This window comes from Fulmarus glacialis, unplaced genomic scaffold (assembly GCF_000690835.1).
Source record: "Fulmarus glacialis isolate BGI_N327 unplaced genomic scaffold, ASM69083v1 scaffold3667, whole genome shotgun sequence".
In the NCBI taxonomy this organism is placed as follows: domain Eukaryota; kingdom Metazoa; phylum Chordata; class Aves; order Procellariiformes; family Procellariidae; genus Fulmarus; species Fulmarus glacialis.
In genome coordinates this window covers 1-18,206 of record NW_009224911.1, presented here as the reverse complement: position 1 = coordinate 18,206, position 18,206 = coordinate 1, and the positions used below count along the sequence as shown (strand labels likewise).

At 46.0% G+C, this 18,206-nt stretch overlaps 1 protein-coding gene across 1 annotated transcript; it reads right to left on the bottom strand.

The window, feature by feature from the left end:
* Positions 1-4,856: 4,856 nt before the first annotated feature.
* On the bottom strand, positions 4,857-16,270 carry CDC25A (cell division cycle 25A; the record flags this gene model as incomplete). The annotated part of the gene is made up of 15 exons (XM_009582288.1): positions 4,857-4,997; positions 6,363-6,474; positions 6,863-6,993; positions 7,724-7,822; positions 7,943-8,005; positions 8,407-8,499; positions 8,820-8,972; positions 9,641-9,715; positions 10,388-10,522; positions 11,744-11,860; positions 12,655-12,756; positions 13,151-13,187; positions 13,329-13,364; positions 14,095-14,149; positions 16,185-16,270. Coding segments are annotated over 15 exons (1,435 nt in total), but the record flags the coding sequence as incomplete, so codon positions are not given.
* Positions 16,271-18,206: the final 1,936 nt, after the last annotated feature.

The window sequence follows — 18,206 nt, the reverse complement described above, 5'->3', positions numbered from 1 at the left end:
CCGCGGTGCTGTGCCAGCCCGGCCTCCCGCACGTCTTCCCCATCGGCACGGGGACACAGCCACGCTGCAGCCGCTGCCAGGCCAAGGAAGGGCTGGCACCCGCACAGGGAGTTTTCTCCAGCACGCCTGAAGCTTGGCTCGACAGCAGGAGATTAGCTTCATTTCCAGCTCTGCCTGGATTTGGTGACCTCTAACGAGGACCTTCCACCCTCTGCCCTGGCTGGCAGCCTCCGCTCCTGGCGAAGGGAAGTCAACGTGCCGCGCTCCCCAGGGCAGAGCCGTCCTGTTTATCACTGTTACTGAGGAACTAGAGGCACTGGTGCAGAGCCGGGAGCTGGGACTGTCCCCTCGTCCCCCCCGACTCCTGCCCTGGTGACGGGGTGTAACTGTGCCCGAAGCAGAGCAGGGACCACAGGGCTTTTGATAAGGGACTGGGCAATGTCCCTGTGGAGCCACAGTGGACCAAAGGGAAGGCAGGTGGGACATGACACAGCAGGGTCACCCCATACAGGAGAGGGCTTACGGGGCACTGGGTTGTGCTGCAGCCCCATGGGAGCAGCCGCTGCCCGACTCCAGTTCAAAGCAAACCCAAATGGCAGCCTGGCCAAATCCTGGTACCAACGTTTCCAGGAATTCTGCAGCACTGCCGCCCATGCACCAGCTCTCCAGGGGACATCTTAGTCACACTTGTCACTAAAAGCCATTGCCAAGACAAGAAGCCAATGGTTTTCTTAACAAAGCAGCTTCTGCCCAGCAAAGGTGCATGAATCTCCTTCAAAAAGCATTGCCCGCATCGAGGTACAGCCGAGATTTCCATGAGGTGACTCCTTCTGTCGCTTCTTCCTACCAAACCCCTCAGCTTTGGGGAGACAGCGCTCTCCCAGCCGCTGCCCTGAGACACGTCCAGCATCGCCACTTGCAAACTAGCAGGAGCAGGCTTGGCTTAGCGAATTTGAGCTGATCATTTGAAACCTCTGCCTCAATCCAAGCCAATAGCACTCAGGCCCTCACCGAGCATCCCACTTCGCCCTTTCACCATGCTGAGTTACCACACACTGTGCTCCTGCCACAAGCTGAGATAATTCCTCCTGGCCTGGCAGAGCCTCAGGTGGGGGCACTTGCACTTGACAAATAACTACAGAAAATTGCAAGGTTGGGTTTCACAGCAGCTGGGCTGCCACACGCAGGGAAGGGAGCTCAGCCGTCTGCCAGGAAAGCTGCCTTCGGTGGCAGGAGCAGAGAAGCAGGAGCAGGCTCCGAGAGGCCAGGGAAGAGCCATCGCCCAGCCCTCCCGGTCAAAGAAAATAGTGAAGGCAGAAAGGCGAAGACAGAAAGTTTGTTTGAGAAGTTGCAAAAGGATTTCAAACCAGGGAATTGCCCGGTATCACAGTTGTAGCTAAACGTGCCTCTTCACAAAGCAGCGGCTGAAAAGCCGCAGTGAGGCAGCATTGGAGGGATGTCCGACACCCGCTTCTGAGTCCCCTTGGGCCCGCGTTGAAGGAGCACATCCAGGGCAGCTGGCCCTCTGCAGCTTGCCTTTCTATTAGCCACAAATGTTGCAAGATAAAAAGATAGCGCAAGTGTCCTTTTAGGCCACAAAAGGTAAAGCAATATGAAAGACAACACTGAGCTTTGCAGCATTCAGGAGCTCGTGGTAGAAGCTGATGAAGCTGTAAGCTGCTTTCAACATCAGTTTTAAGGATGACAGATGGAGGCGAGGAAAAAAACCCCACCCAGTTCTCTGCTTTAGCCTCCGGTGGATTTGAAGTCACATTGCTGTATTTTAAGTGAAGCTTTTAATGCTGACCCCATTGTTGGCCACCTGCTCGTTGTCCCCACGCTTTCTGCTGAAGCTATTAACATCCTTAACAGAACAGCCCTCTCAGGTGCTCCACTGGGAAAGCAACCAGCACAAACAAGGATCTTCATCCAAAAGCAAGCTGCAATTCTCCGCAGTGTAGACTGTATGATGGAAATACACTGCTTTGAAATTCAGATGGCTGCAGCCCAGGTATTCCCAAATCATGGGGGTGATTAAGGTCCCAAGTCCCCATCAGGCCGGACTGGGGCTGAACTGGGCTTTCCCAGCTCTGTCCACCCCTACCAGGGTCCCGGGCCTCCGCACGAGGCTGTGAGCGGTTCTCACCCAGCCACAGACACACAAATACCACACAGCTCTGCCAGCCGGGCCAGAAAACCATCCTTCCTCCAACCGGTCCAATTCCTGGAGCTTAGAGGAAAGCAGGGGGCTATTTTTCATCATTTAAAGTTATCCTGGAAGCAACGAGCAAAGAACGCACGACAGGAAAAACAGCGATTGCCAACGTGGGTTTCTTTTCAAGCCGCAGTGTGTGATGCCGAGCAGTTCACCAGCGCACCTTCTACTGCAAGACAGGTTGAGTTAGACAAACCGTTTGGATTTTAAGTACTTTATTCTCTTAGCCTGCAGTTGTCTATCACAGTTGCGGGCTGATGTGGTACAGATCCTGTTTAGAAACATACACCTCGCAGCCTTCTCCTTCACACCCCCAGGACTCTAAATAAACACAGCACACACACAGCCAGGTGGGGTATAAAGCAAGGGGGTCGCATTTCTGTCCCTACAGGGTTTCAGGCATATCTAATCCCTCAAAGCGCACACTGCAGCTCACGTCCCCCAGTACTGCCGGGCCACAGAGAGCCGCAACACCCACAACACGTTGTTTCCTGAATATCAGGAAGCTTGGGATAATGACCTGATTTAGGGGCATTCGCAGAAAGTGCAACTATAAAGTCACGGATTGCTATAATGGTTTTGCTCCAGATGAGTGGCCTCAGAAAAGAGCATGGCGACTCCGTCAACAGTCTCATCTGCTTTTTTTGAACGGGGCTGGCGAGTTAAACTTTCACATAGAGCGGACTGTTTGTTTACAAAGTTGTACTGAGACATCTTGCCTGGCAGTCGTATTGCCAAACTGATTATTTACCACTCAGGCTTGGCGCAATGGGTCTTGCGCCAAAAAGCAGTTTGGGTCGATCACGTTGCTGCCCGTGTCGCAGGCGGCCGGCCTTCCCCGCTGACTCACCGGCACGTGATCTCCTCCCACCGCGCGGCTCTCCCAGGCACCTCACCGGCTCCCTGCGGGAGCTCAAACCTTCCAGGTGAGATGTGGGAGATGGGGTAGTCGCCATTTCTGATTTAGCATTTCATCATCTTCCCCGTCAAGGTATTCAGCTTTGAGGGAAGCCAGCAAAATCTGATTTATTTTTTTTTTTAAATGAGAAAGTTAGAGTTCAAAGTTTATCCTTTTGGTTCTCAAGAGGATTAACAGCAGGTTTTAAGAAACAGTTCTAAAAAAAAAAAATCAAGTTAAAATTCCACATAAGGCACCTCCATTTTAGTATTTTTTTTTGACACAGATACAACAGCACACAAGAATAGCTCACACGGAGCAAGCCAAGCTGTGCGAAGGGTGGATTTCTGCTAAAGTGAGAGCAGAGAGCTTCCAGGACGCGTGGCTGGTCCCAGGCTGCACGCCTGGTCTCAGGAGCACTAGTTTCACCAAGATGTTTGTGTGTGAGGAAGATGAGTGACAGCGATCATCACAGCATTGCTGCGGCAAGCAGCCAGCCTTACCCTGAAATCACTGCGCTACTGTAAGGTTCATTAGTGGGGTCTTATGTGACACCAAAAATTAGCAGCAAAGCAGTTTGAAGACTGGCTCTGTTGTGCCACAGAACCACAGCGTTCCGCTTTAGCTGGGCAAGTTGTAGCGCTCGGCTATAGGGTACAACGCTGGCTGAGGAAGTTCCTCTTCCTTCAAGGATTAATTGTATTTCCTGCCTTTCCTGGCAGAAGGCGCTTCTGCTACTGGAGACGTGGCTGAAGAGGCAGCTTCAGAACAGCCTCCCAGGATCATCGGCGTGATTCCTCACAGCCGGGCTCTTTCCTGGACACATTTCATGACAACAATACGCAGCCTCGGAGGGAGCAGTGACAGTAAATTGCTGCTGTTGAGAATCCTGGTAACGGCTTTGCCGCCTGGTACTTCTGGGATCACTGAGACAGCCTATTTCTGAATTGCCTTCGGTTCCCAGAAGCTCTCCCTACTTTGAAACACCAACTGCTCTAGAACTAAAGCAGCTGCTAAATTCAAATTACTATGAAATAAAGCAATCTAGATTAAGTAAATGAGGTGAACGTGATATCTACGTACAATAAGCAATTTTCCCTTAGACTTTCTTCAAGAGGCTTCCCATACCGAGACACAGGAGTTCAGCAAGGTGGGACCTCTGGCTGTAATGAACCGTTTCCCATTTTACTTCACATGACGCATTATGCTACCAAAACACAGAATCAAAGCTGCAGCTGAGAGAAAGAATTAAACCCCCCCACCCTTCAACAGCAAGCTGCCCTTTAGCAAGGTTTCAGTACAATCCAGATGATTCAACTGCAGCGGTATTAGCTTCATTTGACTGTATTTAAATAAAATAAAGCATTTTAAAAAAATAACAGGCACTAAAATACCCTCACTGTTTACACCGCGTACCAGCCGAGCCCCATGTCGATGGCACGCGACAGCCTCTCTACACCCCTCCCAGGGCAGACTGTTGGGCAGTTTGTGGATGTCACAGAACACGAGAAGCCATTTCCACGAAGCAGTGTAACAAGAGTATTCAGAAGAGTCAGCTCTCAGCCAGCACCCAGGCTGCTCGGCTCAAGCCTGCGGCCGCAAGTTCCACAGTGTTCCCAGTAAGACAACAGACGAGGAGAGCGCTGGTACCTGACAACGCCAAGCAAGGAACAGGCACGTTTCCCTCCCGCTGCAGCCTCCCCCCTCCCACGACAGGCAGTCTTTGCTCGTTCAGTTCAGCCCTTAGAGTTTCTTCAGGCGACTGTACAGTTCCCTTTTGCTCTTCTCACCAGCCCAGGTTCGGCTTTTGGTGCGAAACCTTTTCAAGTCTTCTTTAAAGTCCTCGTGGTGCATGGGGCGATAGCTCTGGGGCTCGCAGAAACTCTGGGGAAAGAGAAGCTGGTTTCACTTCAGCGTGTCACAGGAGCGATGACCTCTTTAAGACTCACTGACAGAGCTGGTAGCAACCACCTGAACAACTACCACCAGAATAAACAGAACTAGAGCCCCCACCCTGAGCAGGAGTTTCATACCAGACACTCACAAACAAAGCCAAGTGATATTCAGATTACAGCTACTTCAGAAGTGATAGCTATTAAACGAAGGACTTTCAGCCCTGTACAGAGCTCTCACCCCAAATATTCTGCCAGACATCAATACACAAAATCAGTCCATCTAGTATACACCTTGAAATAGCACAGATTTGAAGAATACTTGTCTCTCGGACGGGCCAGCCCCTGGCTCACAGGCCAGACCCAGCATTAAAGACCCATCGGCTGTTCCATGCTGCCACCTTGAGGCCCACGGTCCTCCCACCTCGGGAGAGGACACCCACCGGGCCCAAAACAAAACCCAGGGGTCCACCGCCACAGGGGAGCCAGCGGATCGCAGGGAGAGCCAAAAAAAACAGCACTCGCTGCCATGAACATTGGCATACCCCCAAGGCGGCCCAAATGCTGGGAGACCCAGCATCCCACTGGGAAACAGCATACAGCCCCGCCCAGCTGGCCACAGAAAGGCCAAATATCTCACATCTCGCTGAAAAACGCACCAAGTCACAGAGCAGGAAGGTAATCTAAGAGATATTCTAAAGTGCAGGAGCCTGAGAGGGACTAAAGTGCCAGTCAGGCACCAGTCTCGTTTGTGTCACAACGGCAGGGAGGACTTGCTGGAGAAAGAGAGTACAGCTGCCACAATGCTGAAGCAGCAGAAGCCAAGCGATACGAGAAACACAACGCTGGGAAGAGAGCTGCTGGGCATTTTTTAGCTTCCTTTTCTGAATTAGAGACTGAAAACTCAAAGTTGGAGTTTTTCAACATTACTATTTTAGTTTAGTATGAGACTCCAGGCTTCCATTCCATTTCCACATGGAGAAATGTTATACGGCAATTACTGTCTTCACTCCTAGTCCTTACAGGCTGAGCAGTCTTAAATTCCTTCTCCGAATAACATTTTCAACTCCTTGTTGTTATAAAAGGGCAGAAACCAGTTTTATATTTTACTCGTGAGACCTTTCAGCTATGGCAGCAAGACAGCTCTGAAGTATAGAATAGCCGAGCCTCACTGCCAGATGTTAACTGCTCTCAGTACAGGAGAGCACCGTGAAACAGAGCAGGAAAACCCACCCCAGCAAAAACCACCCTACTCCAAAGAGAAGTCTGATCAACTATGAATACATGGGTATTTCTTTATCTATCATTTCTTCTCTTCTGAGTGTGAAAAAGATGAATTTAAGAGAACGTTACTTACCCGGCATCTTAAGAAGAAGTCCTTGTAACCCCCCTTCAGGACATAGAGTTCTGGGTAATGGAGGTTGGGGTATTCATTACCCAGCCTGTCCCGCTCTCTCACAAACCGGCACCTGTAGCAGGAAAAAATCCTCTGTTAAATCTTGCATTTGACAAATAACACAAGAAAACAGCGCTCACCCAAAACTTCGCATTCCTTGGAGTACAGAAGCAAGCCACTGCCTATCAGGAATACGCTGACAAGCCACACTGGCTGCAAAGCTGGGGCTAACTGGTTTTCCCTTTCCGTCTCTAAGCACTCCAGAGCACCAGCCCAACTTCAACACGGCCATTCGCATCATGGGTTGTGTCACGTCCCTGCCAGAGGTGACAATCAACATCTACTCGTGACAATCTGCCTATTAAGCAGCACGCCAGCAGGGTAACTGTGCCACCCTGAAAGCTTTGTTCTCCACTAGCACAGCAGTAAGTTCTTATCTAGGGGTGTGTGGGATAACTCACATTCGAGGACCCCGCTCTGAAGAAAACTCGCAGTGGAACACTATTATCACTCGTTTGTTCTCCGCAGGCTGGATTGGCTTCTTAAGCAGGTAGTCTTCCACATCCTCTTCCATATGTAGGTTTACAGCACCCTGTAAAGGCAGAGCCACGCCCGAGCACACACAGTGAGTGGAGAACAGTAACAAACCTATCCCACTTCCTTGCAAGCTGTCTCCTCACCTTAGTTTCCCACAGGAGCTCTGGCAACCCTCTCTGGCCGTTGGGAACACACCTTCAAACCCAATCAGAACATTACGGATAGTCTAACACTGACTGTGGGTGACCTGGACCTGTTTCAGGTGGCCCTTTCAACAGCTGTAGGTTGTGGCTCGTTGGATTTCCCTTCCCATCTCATTGTGTTTGAGAGGGCCAGCCAGCTTGCTCGAGCAGCAAACTTCAAGGTCAATTATGTTTTGCACGACCATTTGTTCTTGGAAGTCTGTGGTTTAAATGAAGTTTAATATTCTAGTTTCGGCTTTCCTAGATATCAGGATGCTGGACACCGAGTCTCTTACATCCTCCTCTGGAACCATCTCCCTGCTTGCCACACACGCCACCTCCTCTGCTTAAGGAAAGCAGAACCTTCCCTCCTTTGAGGGAAAAGTAACTCTATGAACCAAGTGTGAGCTCAGTGTCTCAAGATTCACACAGTGCGTAGGTGTAACAGGATCCCACACCCCAGCAGGGCACGTGGGCATCTCAGCTATAACATATCCACACGGCCTTGGATACTGGCTAGAAAAGAGCAGCCGCACACGGTGCCAAGTGACCCCAGTTTGCAACTTCAGAGAACTCCACATTGCTCTTACGGGGTCAACATACCTTGATGTGCCCTCCTTCGTACTCATACGGGTATCTACAATCAATTATCACACATTCCTTGATGAAGCTTGCAAACTTCCCAGTCAGCACAGACACAATCTAAAAAAAAAAAAACCAAAACCAAAAAAACCCACAGAATTCAGTTGTTTCAAGATGTTTGTGTGTTGCTTCCCATCCCCCCCAGTAAAGAATTTTTCTTACTGTCCCCAGAGCACATACCATTTCTGAGTCGATGTATTTTAAATCTTGATGTTTCCCATCGACAGTGTGGAATAAATAACCCTGTAAGACAGACAGCATTTAATTGAGAAAATGCCAAATGTGAGCCACGTAGGCGATAGCAGTGTCCAGCAGTTATTTTTGTAACACAGATACTTTGTTGACAAGAATCTCTTCAGCAAAGCTCAAGACTTAAAACTAAGAATTCTAAAATTCAGGGACAGAATTTTATTTTTGGCTCCTATACTGAAGGGATTTTGTAGGTCTTTTGGAATAATCACAAATTAATTGCTTTGTGTCTAACTTATGAAAACACCCTTCTCACCGACAGCCTTTCCTAGTAATTAGAAGATGTACTGTTAAAGAAGGGAAGTGCTTTAACTGGGCTAGTTTGAGACATCTCTACAAAGAGAGGCCATTAAAATATTTGATTTAACACTTGACCATTAAATCACTTGAATTACCTTTGAGAAGTCACCAATAAGGTCTCTCTGGTCACTGTCCAAAATGCTTTCGATCTCTGCTGTGGAGGATTGTGTCTTTACCATTTTCAAACTCTAGAGGAACACAGGTTAGAGATCAATGCCAAGCACTGACAGCAGAGAGATCCTTTTCCCACAACATAACAGAAAACTCAGAGTTTACTCTGAAGCCCTGAACTACAACTCCCCAGATTAAGGCAAAACTCAGGCTCAGGAGTATGCAATTACTGCACCAGCTCCCCCAGATCTCCTGCACTATGCAGAGAGAATGCAGTTTTGCTAGGTCAGCAATTCACCTGAAAAAGCTCTCTCATTAGCCTTCATAAACCAGACACCTATATTAGATCCTATCCTAATCAATTCTTTGTTACAACATCAGATGCCAAACCACCAACCGTCGAATCCTCAGAAGGTGTTCCAGGCAGGCTTTTCCTCTTCTTGCTTTTCCCCGGAGAATTCTCTTCCTGGGACCTCTCCATCCTTTTCTGGGTGGTTCTTCCTACACCACTAGGCAGAGATGAAGAGCCAAACAGCCGGCATCGTTTGGCCTGCGAGGAAGGAGAGAAGTTAAGAGTTGTCTAGCAAAGATTTAGATTAGAAATTAAGCCTCAGACTTTCAGACTACTACAAATTTTGCGTTATAGAAGACACTGCCACTGCACAGCAACAGCAGGATGTTCTCAGGGTCATCTAAATTCAAGACCTACATTTCCAGTAACTCTTCTTTCTTGCTGTGTGGACTGGGTGAGCACTATAAGCAATATGATGCACTAGCAGAGTGCTTTATACCAATTAGCAAACAATCTATCAGCAGATTAAGGAGCTTTTTGCTGGAGCCTAAACTCCCTTCGCAGTCTATTATCAGAAGATCGGGCTACAGGCATTCCAGGTAAGTCTGTGCAAAATGTATTGGAGATGTGTCAACGAGTATCTGATACAGGAAGTTAAGATCATCTTGCATTTATGAAGTGTTTTTGTAAAAAGAAAGTTAATGCTTATATAGGCACACAACGTGCATTGTTCCACACTGACGAAGTCTTCCAGGTAAACAGGCTTTAGCGATACAGAATACTGAAGGGGGTTTATGCCATACCTTGTTTTGTTGTTATTAGGGATACAGGATCAGAGACAGTGTGATCACTTGTCCCAGTAGTGAAAACAGCTGCCAGAACAAAGTCCCCGTCTCTGTTCTGTTGTGCTCTGCCAGAACACTCACCCGATTGTCCGTTTTCCTCATGACTAGTGGTGCAGTCCAGAGGCTCGCCACATCAGATGGCATCTCCTCATCGTTCTGAGAAAAAAAGAAAGTTCATTCTCATCTATTTCACCGTGGGCAGAGACTGTAAATATCTACAGCTTCTGCACAGCTCAGGCAAACATTCCAGTTGAATTCAGCTGTGAGAGCAGTTTTAGGAACTTCACTCAATTACTAGTCCAATACTCAATGAAATAACGGAACCGAGTTGAGACATGTCGGAGAAGGTAAGTTACATCAATTCATCGATTGATTAACAATGACGTTCCTCCAAAGCTTTAAGCATTTCAAATTCAGTTAGAAACAGTCTTCTATTTAAATGGCTCGAAAGCAAATATTACCTCTAGCTCTTTCAGCAAGTTTCTAAAGAAAAATGCCAACTATTCAAATAATTCTCTCTAGTAATGCAATTCCCATCTGCCAATAGGAACAGCAGCAATTCTTAAACTGCTGTTCACACCCCAAGTAAATCCCACTGTCTGCACTAGGAAAGAGCACATGTAAGATAGAGACACTGAAATATGAGAGTTGAAAAAGATGGTGATAACTCGTCTTCTAGGATTCCCTAGTAACTAGTTTTTAGCAGTGTGCCTTACCACACTGAATTCTGCTAGAACATACGTGCACCACGGACAGATATTGTTGGCAGACTATTAACATTAGACAGAGCTGATTTTGAAATGTCTATCGTATTTCCTTTGTACATACCTTCAAATCTTGCTCATCCAGCAGCTCTAGGAATCCATCGTCATCTTCACTTTCAGAGGAAGTCAGAGAAGACTGCTGCAGGAAAGCTGGCCTGTAGTTTTCCTGTTCACCCGTGGGTATTTCACCAGTGGGAAACTGAGACAAGACAGTTAGTTTTAACAACGTTCCTTCTCTTTACTGCAGGATGCTGTAACCACAGAGGTGACTCCATGCCTCTCACTGCACTACAGAAAACACGGTGGTTATTCCACCACCTTGAATACACTGACTTGAGCAAACCCCAAACTGAGTTCCAATATTTTTATTTGATCCTTACGACAGCAGAGTGCTTCATTAGCCTCGCTAAGCAATAACCCTCTTCTCTGGAAGAAGCTATCCAGCGAAGGTGCAAAGGAGAGAAATGGGTAGTGTCAATAGGAACAAGAATTAATATAAACTCTGCAGTTGATAAGCACAAGATCAAGAGTACTAAGCAGGATGAAGGACTACCAGATTCAAGGAATGGAGACAAGACTTAGCCTCCCCCCAGGCTCTGTTTCTGTGCAAGGACCCATCATGTTCTTCCAGTTGTTTTTTCTAAGCCACAGAATATAAAAAGGTAATATTTTCTTCCTGCATGTTATATCTGGACATAAGATTCAGTTGCATCTACACAATTGGCTTCATTGTTCCAAATGCATCTGCTTCAATATAAAATTATCTACTTTATTGATAGTAGATTGATTGTTGATAGTAGATTGATAGTAGATTGATTGATAGTAGATATGAATTGAATAAAATTATCTACTTTATTGATAGTAGATTGATTGTTGCTGGTAGATTCATATTGATTGAAAACAATTTCAAACTAGCTTCCTCTTATTCCACATAGACGTCCACGCTCCCTTGACTTACTGCAGCATAACCTCAGCTCTGTATTGACTAATCTTTCACAGACTACAAAACAATCCAAGTTTCAAATTTCTGACCATCTCATGAGCCAACTACTTTATTGATAGTAGATTGATTGTTGCTGGTAGATTCATATTGATTGAAAACAATTTCAAACTAGCTTCCTCTTATTCCACATAGACGTCCACGCTCCCTTGACTTACTGCAGCATAACCTCAGCTCTGTATTGACTAATCTTTCACAGACTACAAAACAATCCAAGTTTCAAATTTCTGACCATCTCATGAGCCAAACATGAGGAGAGTTTTCCTATCTGGCAGATAGATAAGTTTTTCTATTTCGCACATGAATAGTGGTGACTAACAGCATTGTCTTAGACTCGTGATGCAATTTTTCTCCCTCCCAGACAGTAGGTATGCAGAAGATTAGGTGAGAATTAGTTGCAAAGAACACTGTATTACTTACTATCTGAGCTGGAGATGAATTCTGCCTTGGTCCAGGAACACCTTTTCCATCACGGGAATGGACATGTACAGAACTACGAGAAGCTGGTTTGGTTGGCTTCTTAAACTGAAACGATTCCTGAAGTAAAAAGCAGCAAAATTACAAACTGTGTAAATTGCTAGGATCATTTTATCTTTTTAGGTTTTTTAAACTACCTGACGTTTTGGATTCAGGTTCCCTGCTGCCAACAGGAATAGTCTGAAGGCGAATGTTTTCAAATTAAAGATGTTAAATGAATCACTATTGTAACATAATCAAGCTTTTATCCTCTTGATATCACCTACAGGATTAAGGCTTTTCTATTTCTTTTGTCAGTCAACTTCTCTGCAAAAGCAATCATTTTTAAAGGCAGCCAAGGCTGTCTCCTGGCACCCACTCTTCTGTAGAGACCTCTCGGAGTCCTACCGATGGGATTTCCAGCAGCAAGGCCTTTCAGACCAAGTAGGGAAAAGGACATTTCTGCTGTGAGGAACCAGGGCTCCCCATGCCAGCAGCGGAAAGAGATGATCTATCTAAAGAGCTTTCTGGAGGCACCCCTCATAGCTATCTAAAGCTAGCATTATGAATACATTTTCCCTTGCCACAGCCTAAAAGGAGTCAGGTTCAGTAGCATGAAGGTAGAGCTGCACAATCAAAGTCTTCCAAATTTTTGTAAACCTATAATCAGTTTGCGGTTGCTATAATCAGCGCTGTCACATTTCACTGCAAGTTCCCCCAAGATAAACTATGCAAAACTTTGTTATGTCTGAGCCTGGCAGAGAGTAAAAGAAGCCTTTTCCACCACATCCACTGCTGAAGGGGTGTGCTAATTCAGCTTCCTCCGTACCGCCTCTTACACCGTATCACCTCAGGCAACAGAAAGCAACACTTACATTCTCCTTATTTTCATCTTGTTCCAATAGTTGAAAAGCATCACTATCCAAAGAATCGGAATGGTTTCTCTTCAGAGCAGGACTGGATCCCAGAAGGCTTTGCTACAACGTTCATACAGAAGTGCCAGTTCAGTATTGTGCAACATAGTCTTTGCACAACTACATTTTAGGCAAAAGAGGGTTTAATAAAGACTGTAAGGTCTCTGACTACAAATTTGTGCAAACTATGTGGAGGAGTCTTTTATGCTGACATCTCGGTACAGGTACCAAAATGCTTCAATTGCGTTAGTCACAAAGCCACATCACCAAAATTTCACACCAACTTGAATGAGATTTTGAGTTTACAAGCTGTAACTTTGACAGTTTTCATTAAGTACCACAGCAGCTGTTCTTGAAGAACAGAAAATTAGGAAGTTATGGAATGTATCCAACTAAAAAACACTTAACACGCTAAATCCTTTAACATTTATACAAGACCAATACCACCCTCACTTACTGGCAGTGAATGTATTCTTCTGAAAGGCATTCGAATGCTACAATGAAAAAGAATCAAGATTTATTTCAACATTTTGTTTTAAAAGACAGTAACATGAATAGAACATTTTTTCCCCCCAATAAAACTCCACAAGCTACAACAGTCACTGACAAAGAATTTAAAATAGAAGTATACTTACTTCAGTCTGCTGGATTCAAGAATTGCTTTCTCAAACCTAAAAGCAAGTGAGATGCTCCACAGTTAGCACCGAAGAATAGTACACTAAAAATCAACCTTGTATTTAAGTCATGGCGTGTTATGCTAAGCAGAAGCCAACATACTTCTTGATGACACTTCGTCCTTCTCAAAAGCTATTTATAGCAAGCTTATCCCATCCTAGTTTTTGAAACACTAGCTAGACACCTTTCCCCAAATTCTTTTCAGCACTGTTTAGACAAGAAGCTAGGTTAAAGGAAGAAGAGCTCAGTAAATCAGACACCAAGGGCATCTGTCCCCCATGCCTGGGGACAGAAGATTAGGAAAAGAAAAATAATCTAATTGAGAGTGGCAAATTCAAAGCTAAGAGCAACTGCTTGATATCAGTTAAGGCATATACAAGCATAAATTGTAATTTAAGTGTTGAGTGAAAACTGCAACTTACATGCAATTTGGTGCAGCCTCAGACTCCTGGTAAGGTGCCAATGTCATGCTCAAACAGTCTGGTTGGTACAACACATTAACTCAGACCCAAGACTTGTTAAGTACTCTGGGACACAGACAAGACAGAAAGCCTGGCATCTCGAGCTGCAGAGCACTGCAGCACACACTTCTAGAAGTTTAAGAGAGAAGAGCCCACTGCACACATGCCAGCGAAGGAAAAGCCACGTCAAGCCTCTCATTAGCCTACGTTTGTTAATGGTGCAACGTGAAATGCCAGAAGTCAGGCGCAGCATATGGTTACATACGTTTCCTCCATGATATCGTTTGAGGTTGCAGGACCAGGCAAATCCAAAGCACAACCTGCAGAGGAGAGACAGTGTTTTCTACTGAGTAGTATCTACAAAACACAAAGTATTGGACGGATTGCCTCAGAAAGACCCCAAGCTCAGACAGGAAACTCATGTAGAAAGCCCAGTCTGCAGCCTCACCTCAGTGTAGAAGTAAGCAACAGATACAGATACTCCGTACTGCTGTTTTTTTACCATCCATAATGAGGTGTTAGTGCTTGGAGAAAAATAGGAGTAATTAAAAAAAAAAGCAGCCCTAGCCCTGCCTAGAATGTCACATAGAACACAGTGCTACCACATAACGTGGTAAACTCTTGGTTTATTCTCTCACACAGACATCTTAATGAACAACTTAGTCCTTTAGGGATTTTTAAGCCACATTTTTAGTTACACCTCTTTATAGGAAGAAATTCTGGGCTCATTCCAAAAAAGTAGTCAAAAGGCCCTTCTTAATGCATGTGAGGGCAGTGGAAACAACAACAAGCACTCCATAGGCACAAACCAAGCGAAACATTACAGCTACATAGCATTTAAGCACAGTCACATATGAAACCTACTTAAACACAGATCCCCAAGGAGTTTGTGTATTATGGTAGTATTCACAAGCCCTATGACAGGCCAACAGCTTACCAGAATACGCTCTATACCATCATGACAAGACTTGTTGCTACTTCAGTGACTGTGATCTAAACAAACAACTACAAAGAATTAATTTGACTAACATGACAGGTAGTGGTCTCGGCACAGCAGAAACCTTCATCATGAGTGTTTTGTAAGCACTTAAGGCTTGCTTTGGAGACAGGAAAAAAGAAAAGACACGAAGAAAGTGGAGATTCAGCAAGCTTGGTTATTCTATCCCACTCTGTGGTTTGCGAGCTATACTTGTGTTTTAGTGGTTCATAAAGTTCCTTTGAAGGCTGAAAGTACCATGCACAGTCAGACTCGTGCATAAATTCAGGTGGAGACACTGATTTCCATCACTGGGTTGGACCTATGAAGTATCAGAAGCTTCCCTGATTCTACAAGTTATGGGGTAATAGCTTATTTCATTTTCACTGATAAAACATCTCATCTGGGAAAAAAAGCCAACCCAAAACTTCTAGGCAAGTATCAGTACTAAAATGCAGCTCTCCAGGTTTCAGATAAACAATCAACTCGTGTTAACAAAAAGCCACAAAAAAAACCCAAGCCACATGACAAACCCTGCTCAACAGCCTTGATTCGAGTACGCAGAGCAGGTTAGCACAGTTTGGGTTTAAAGAGAAAAACCACACAGTGACAACTTGCTTTCATCAAAATTATCACCCTCCAAAGGGCAGAAACTCAAATCGGTCCCATTCAGAGCTGAATGCAGATATGCAACGGATCCTAACAATGAAGAATGAAACACTATCTCCCCGTTCTGCAGACCACAGCCCCAACACGCAACTATAAACACTCACAAGCCAATATCTGCAAGACACCCCAGACTAGAGAATGGTGGGAATCCAATTCACCAGTGAAGCCTATCTTGGGCTATCTTTAGCAGCCTTCATCTTCAGCCGTCTCTACTGCAAGGAGAGCTGATACACTCACGATAAGGTGTTGACCTACTACCCTGTACAGAGCAGAACATCAAGGCAATCTGAAAATGGTAGCGATAAACATCATGCTGGAGTACAAAGTATGACAGGTCAACAGCCACGTCTTAACAGCCATCCTAGGAAAAAAGGAAAAAGCCATCTCTGCCACAGTCCCCCTGTGGGGGCAGAACCAGTTTTTCCTCCATGCTAGCTCTACTGCTAACATACTCCAGGACAATTAAAAAAACCAAAACCAACCCACACCCCAACCCATCAGCTGCAGAAGCTGCTGAGTGATGGAGATACGTGCGTGCCTGCCTGCCTCCCTCCTTTCAAGAGTGTAAGAATGAGCAGCGGCTGCAGGGATTGCAGGCAGGCAGCATTAGGTCTCTGTCCAAACCTTGGAAGCTGCTTGCAGCGGAAGCCATGTAAAGATACGGTGCTTTTCATTCCTTACTCATTATTTATTAATTGATAAAGCTGTACCTGAGTCTGTTGATTCCGATGACACTGTTCTTTGTAAACCATTAGTATTCTTGTTTCCCAGATCTTGCTCAGCGTTTTCATGCTGACTGTAAAGGAAGTTAGGCATTTGTTTTAAATGCTCATTGAAGCGAGAAATACAATATAGGAGTGCCTGAACAGATATACAGCGCAGGTAATAATAACCTGAAACCTTTATCATCAGCCAAGTGAAAGGCTTCCAGCTTGGCAATCCTGCAGACTGCAGTCTCTTGTGCTCTGTGCGCTGTCAAGTACACGGACAATGCCATCACCAGATCACCACACTTACAAATATCCTCAGATCTAACACCTACAGGGACTTAAGCTTCAGTTTTGGGGTTTTTTTTAAACCTGCACATGCAGTGCTGACAATATTAGAAGTTAGGCTTCCAAAACAGAGACAGGGAGAGTGTCATTTAAGACAATCATTCTCCTGATAGCCTTTCTGGTCACCTTGCAACAAACTACCAACCTTTTCTCCATGACACACTAACTGTGAGGGTTTTTTTGAAATGGTGTTTTAGAGCCTGTCCTGAGCTTGTGCCTTCACAAATGAAGGTTCTAATACAACAGAGTGACAGACCTTGCAATAAAACTTTAGGACTAAAAACACTTTAAATGTGCTGCAGGATATCGGTGCCTGGAGTCACATTAGCACCTCCCAAACCAGAGCCCCATTATCCTTCTCGGGACTGTAACCCTCTCTTTGGCAGCCACTCATTTAATTATTGTTTTGCATAGAAAAGTTACCAAACTTCTAACTCAAACTCATTTTTATAAGTAGTTAGCTGTCAAATTTTGTCTTTATCAACTAAGCAAGTTCTTCCCTGCTCACATAACCACCAGACCAGTCTAAATCATTCTGTAGGTGAAGGGGCTCAAGGCTTCCAGAGCCTGAGTAACACCAGCCCCCGACCCGACGCGTGTGCAAGTACAAACACGGCCCTGCGAGCGGGCAGGGAACCTCGCGGCAAGCTCTCCTGCCCGCCTGCTGAGCCACATCAGACACGCACTCATTTCATACGTGGGCAAGGGTGATGGCAGCTTCAATACAGAAGAAGAGATATGCCTACCATATGTAGCCTTACTCTATATTGCCTTATTATACCTTCTTATATTTCCCTTATATAATAAGGGAAAGCTACTTGAGTGTGGCTCCTCCATCACATGGGTTAATTAAAAAAATGCACCAGGGCACAAGCTGGGGCTACAAACTCAGAGGACAGAATAATGAACACGGAAGGGTTTACAGGAATCTGTAAACAGGGGAATTCCAGGAATCTGAAGGAGGGAAGGATCATAAAAAAAAGGAGGTGATTACAGAAGTGTGAATGATATAAAAACAGCAGAACAAAGGACAAATACCAGGAGGGCCATCAGGACCAGAGAGTAGGCCAGGACAAAACAGGAGCCATACAAGAGACAAACTGCAGAGGTTACTGTAGAAATAACAAGATGAAGGAGTTAGAGACTGGTAACAGCAAAATTGGATTGAGCAACTGCACGGTTATGGGGAAAGAGGAGCGGCAGAGCCCAAAGACTGCAGCATTTTCCATATGTGACACAGCAAAGAGAGGAGGGGTGCGCAGGAAGCGAGCGAGGGTGCGCACGGGGAGCCAGGAGCTGAGACGATGCAGCTAACGTGGCATGGAAGGCAGGAAGGACACAAACAAAGGTACCAGCATTAATTTGTGGGAGAGGGGAAAGCACCCAGTCCTGGGGCCAGGCACAGGGAAGGGCTCAGGAGCGAGGTGGATGCCCAGAGCAGAACCAGGGGAAGATGGTGGCACATGGTGGGACACCGCGGGGGGAAGACGGCCCAGAGCGCAGGGGAGCACATGTGGGCAGGGGAGCAGGGGCTCCTGCGGGCCAGGGGGTGGCCCAGTCTTGGGGCTCCCTAGGGACAAAGGGGATATTTAGTGGGTGGAGGGGCACTGGAGAGGGGGGCCCTGAGCAGCAGGAGGGGGAGGAGAGCTCTGCAGGGGCAGAGGCATCAGGAAAGGG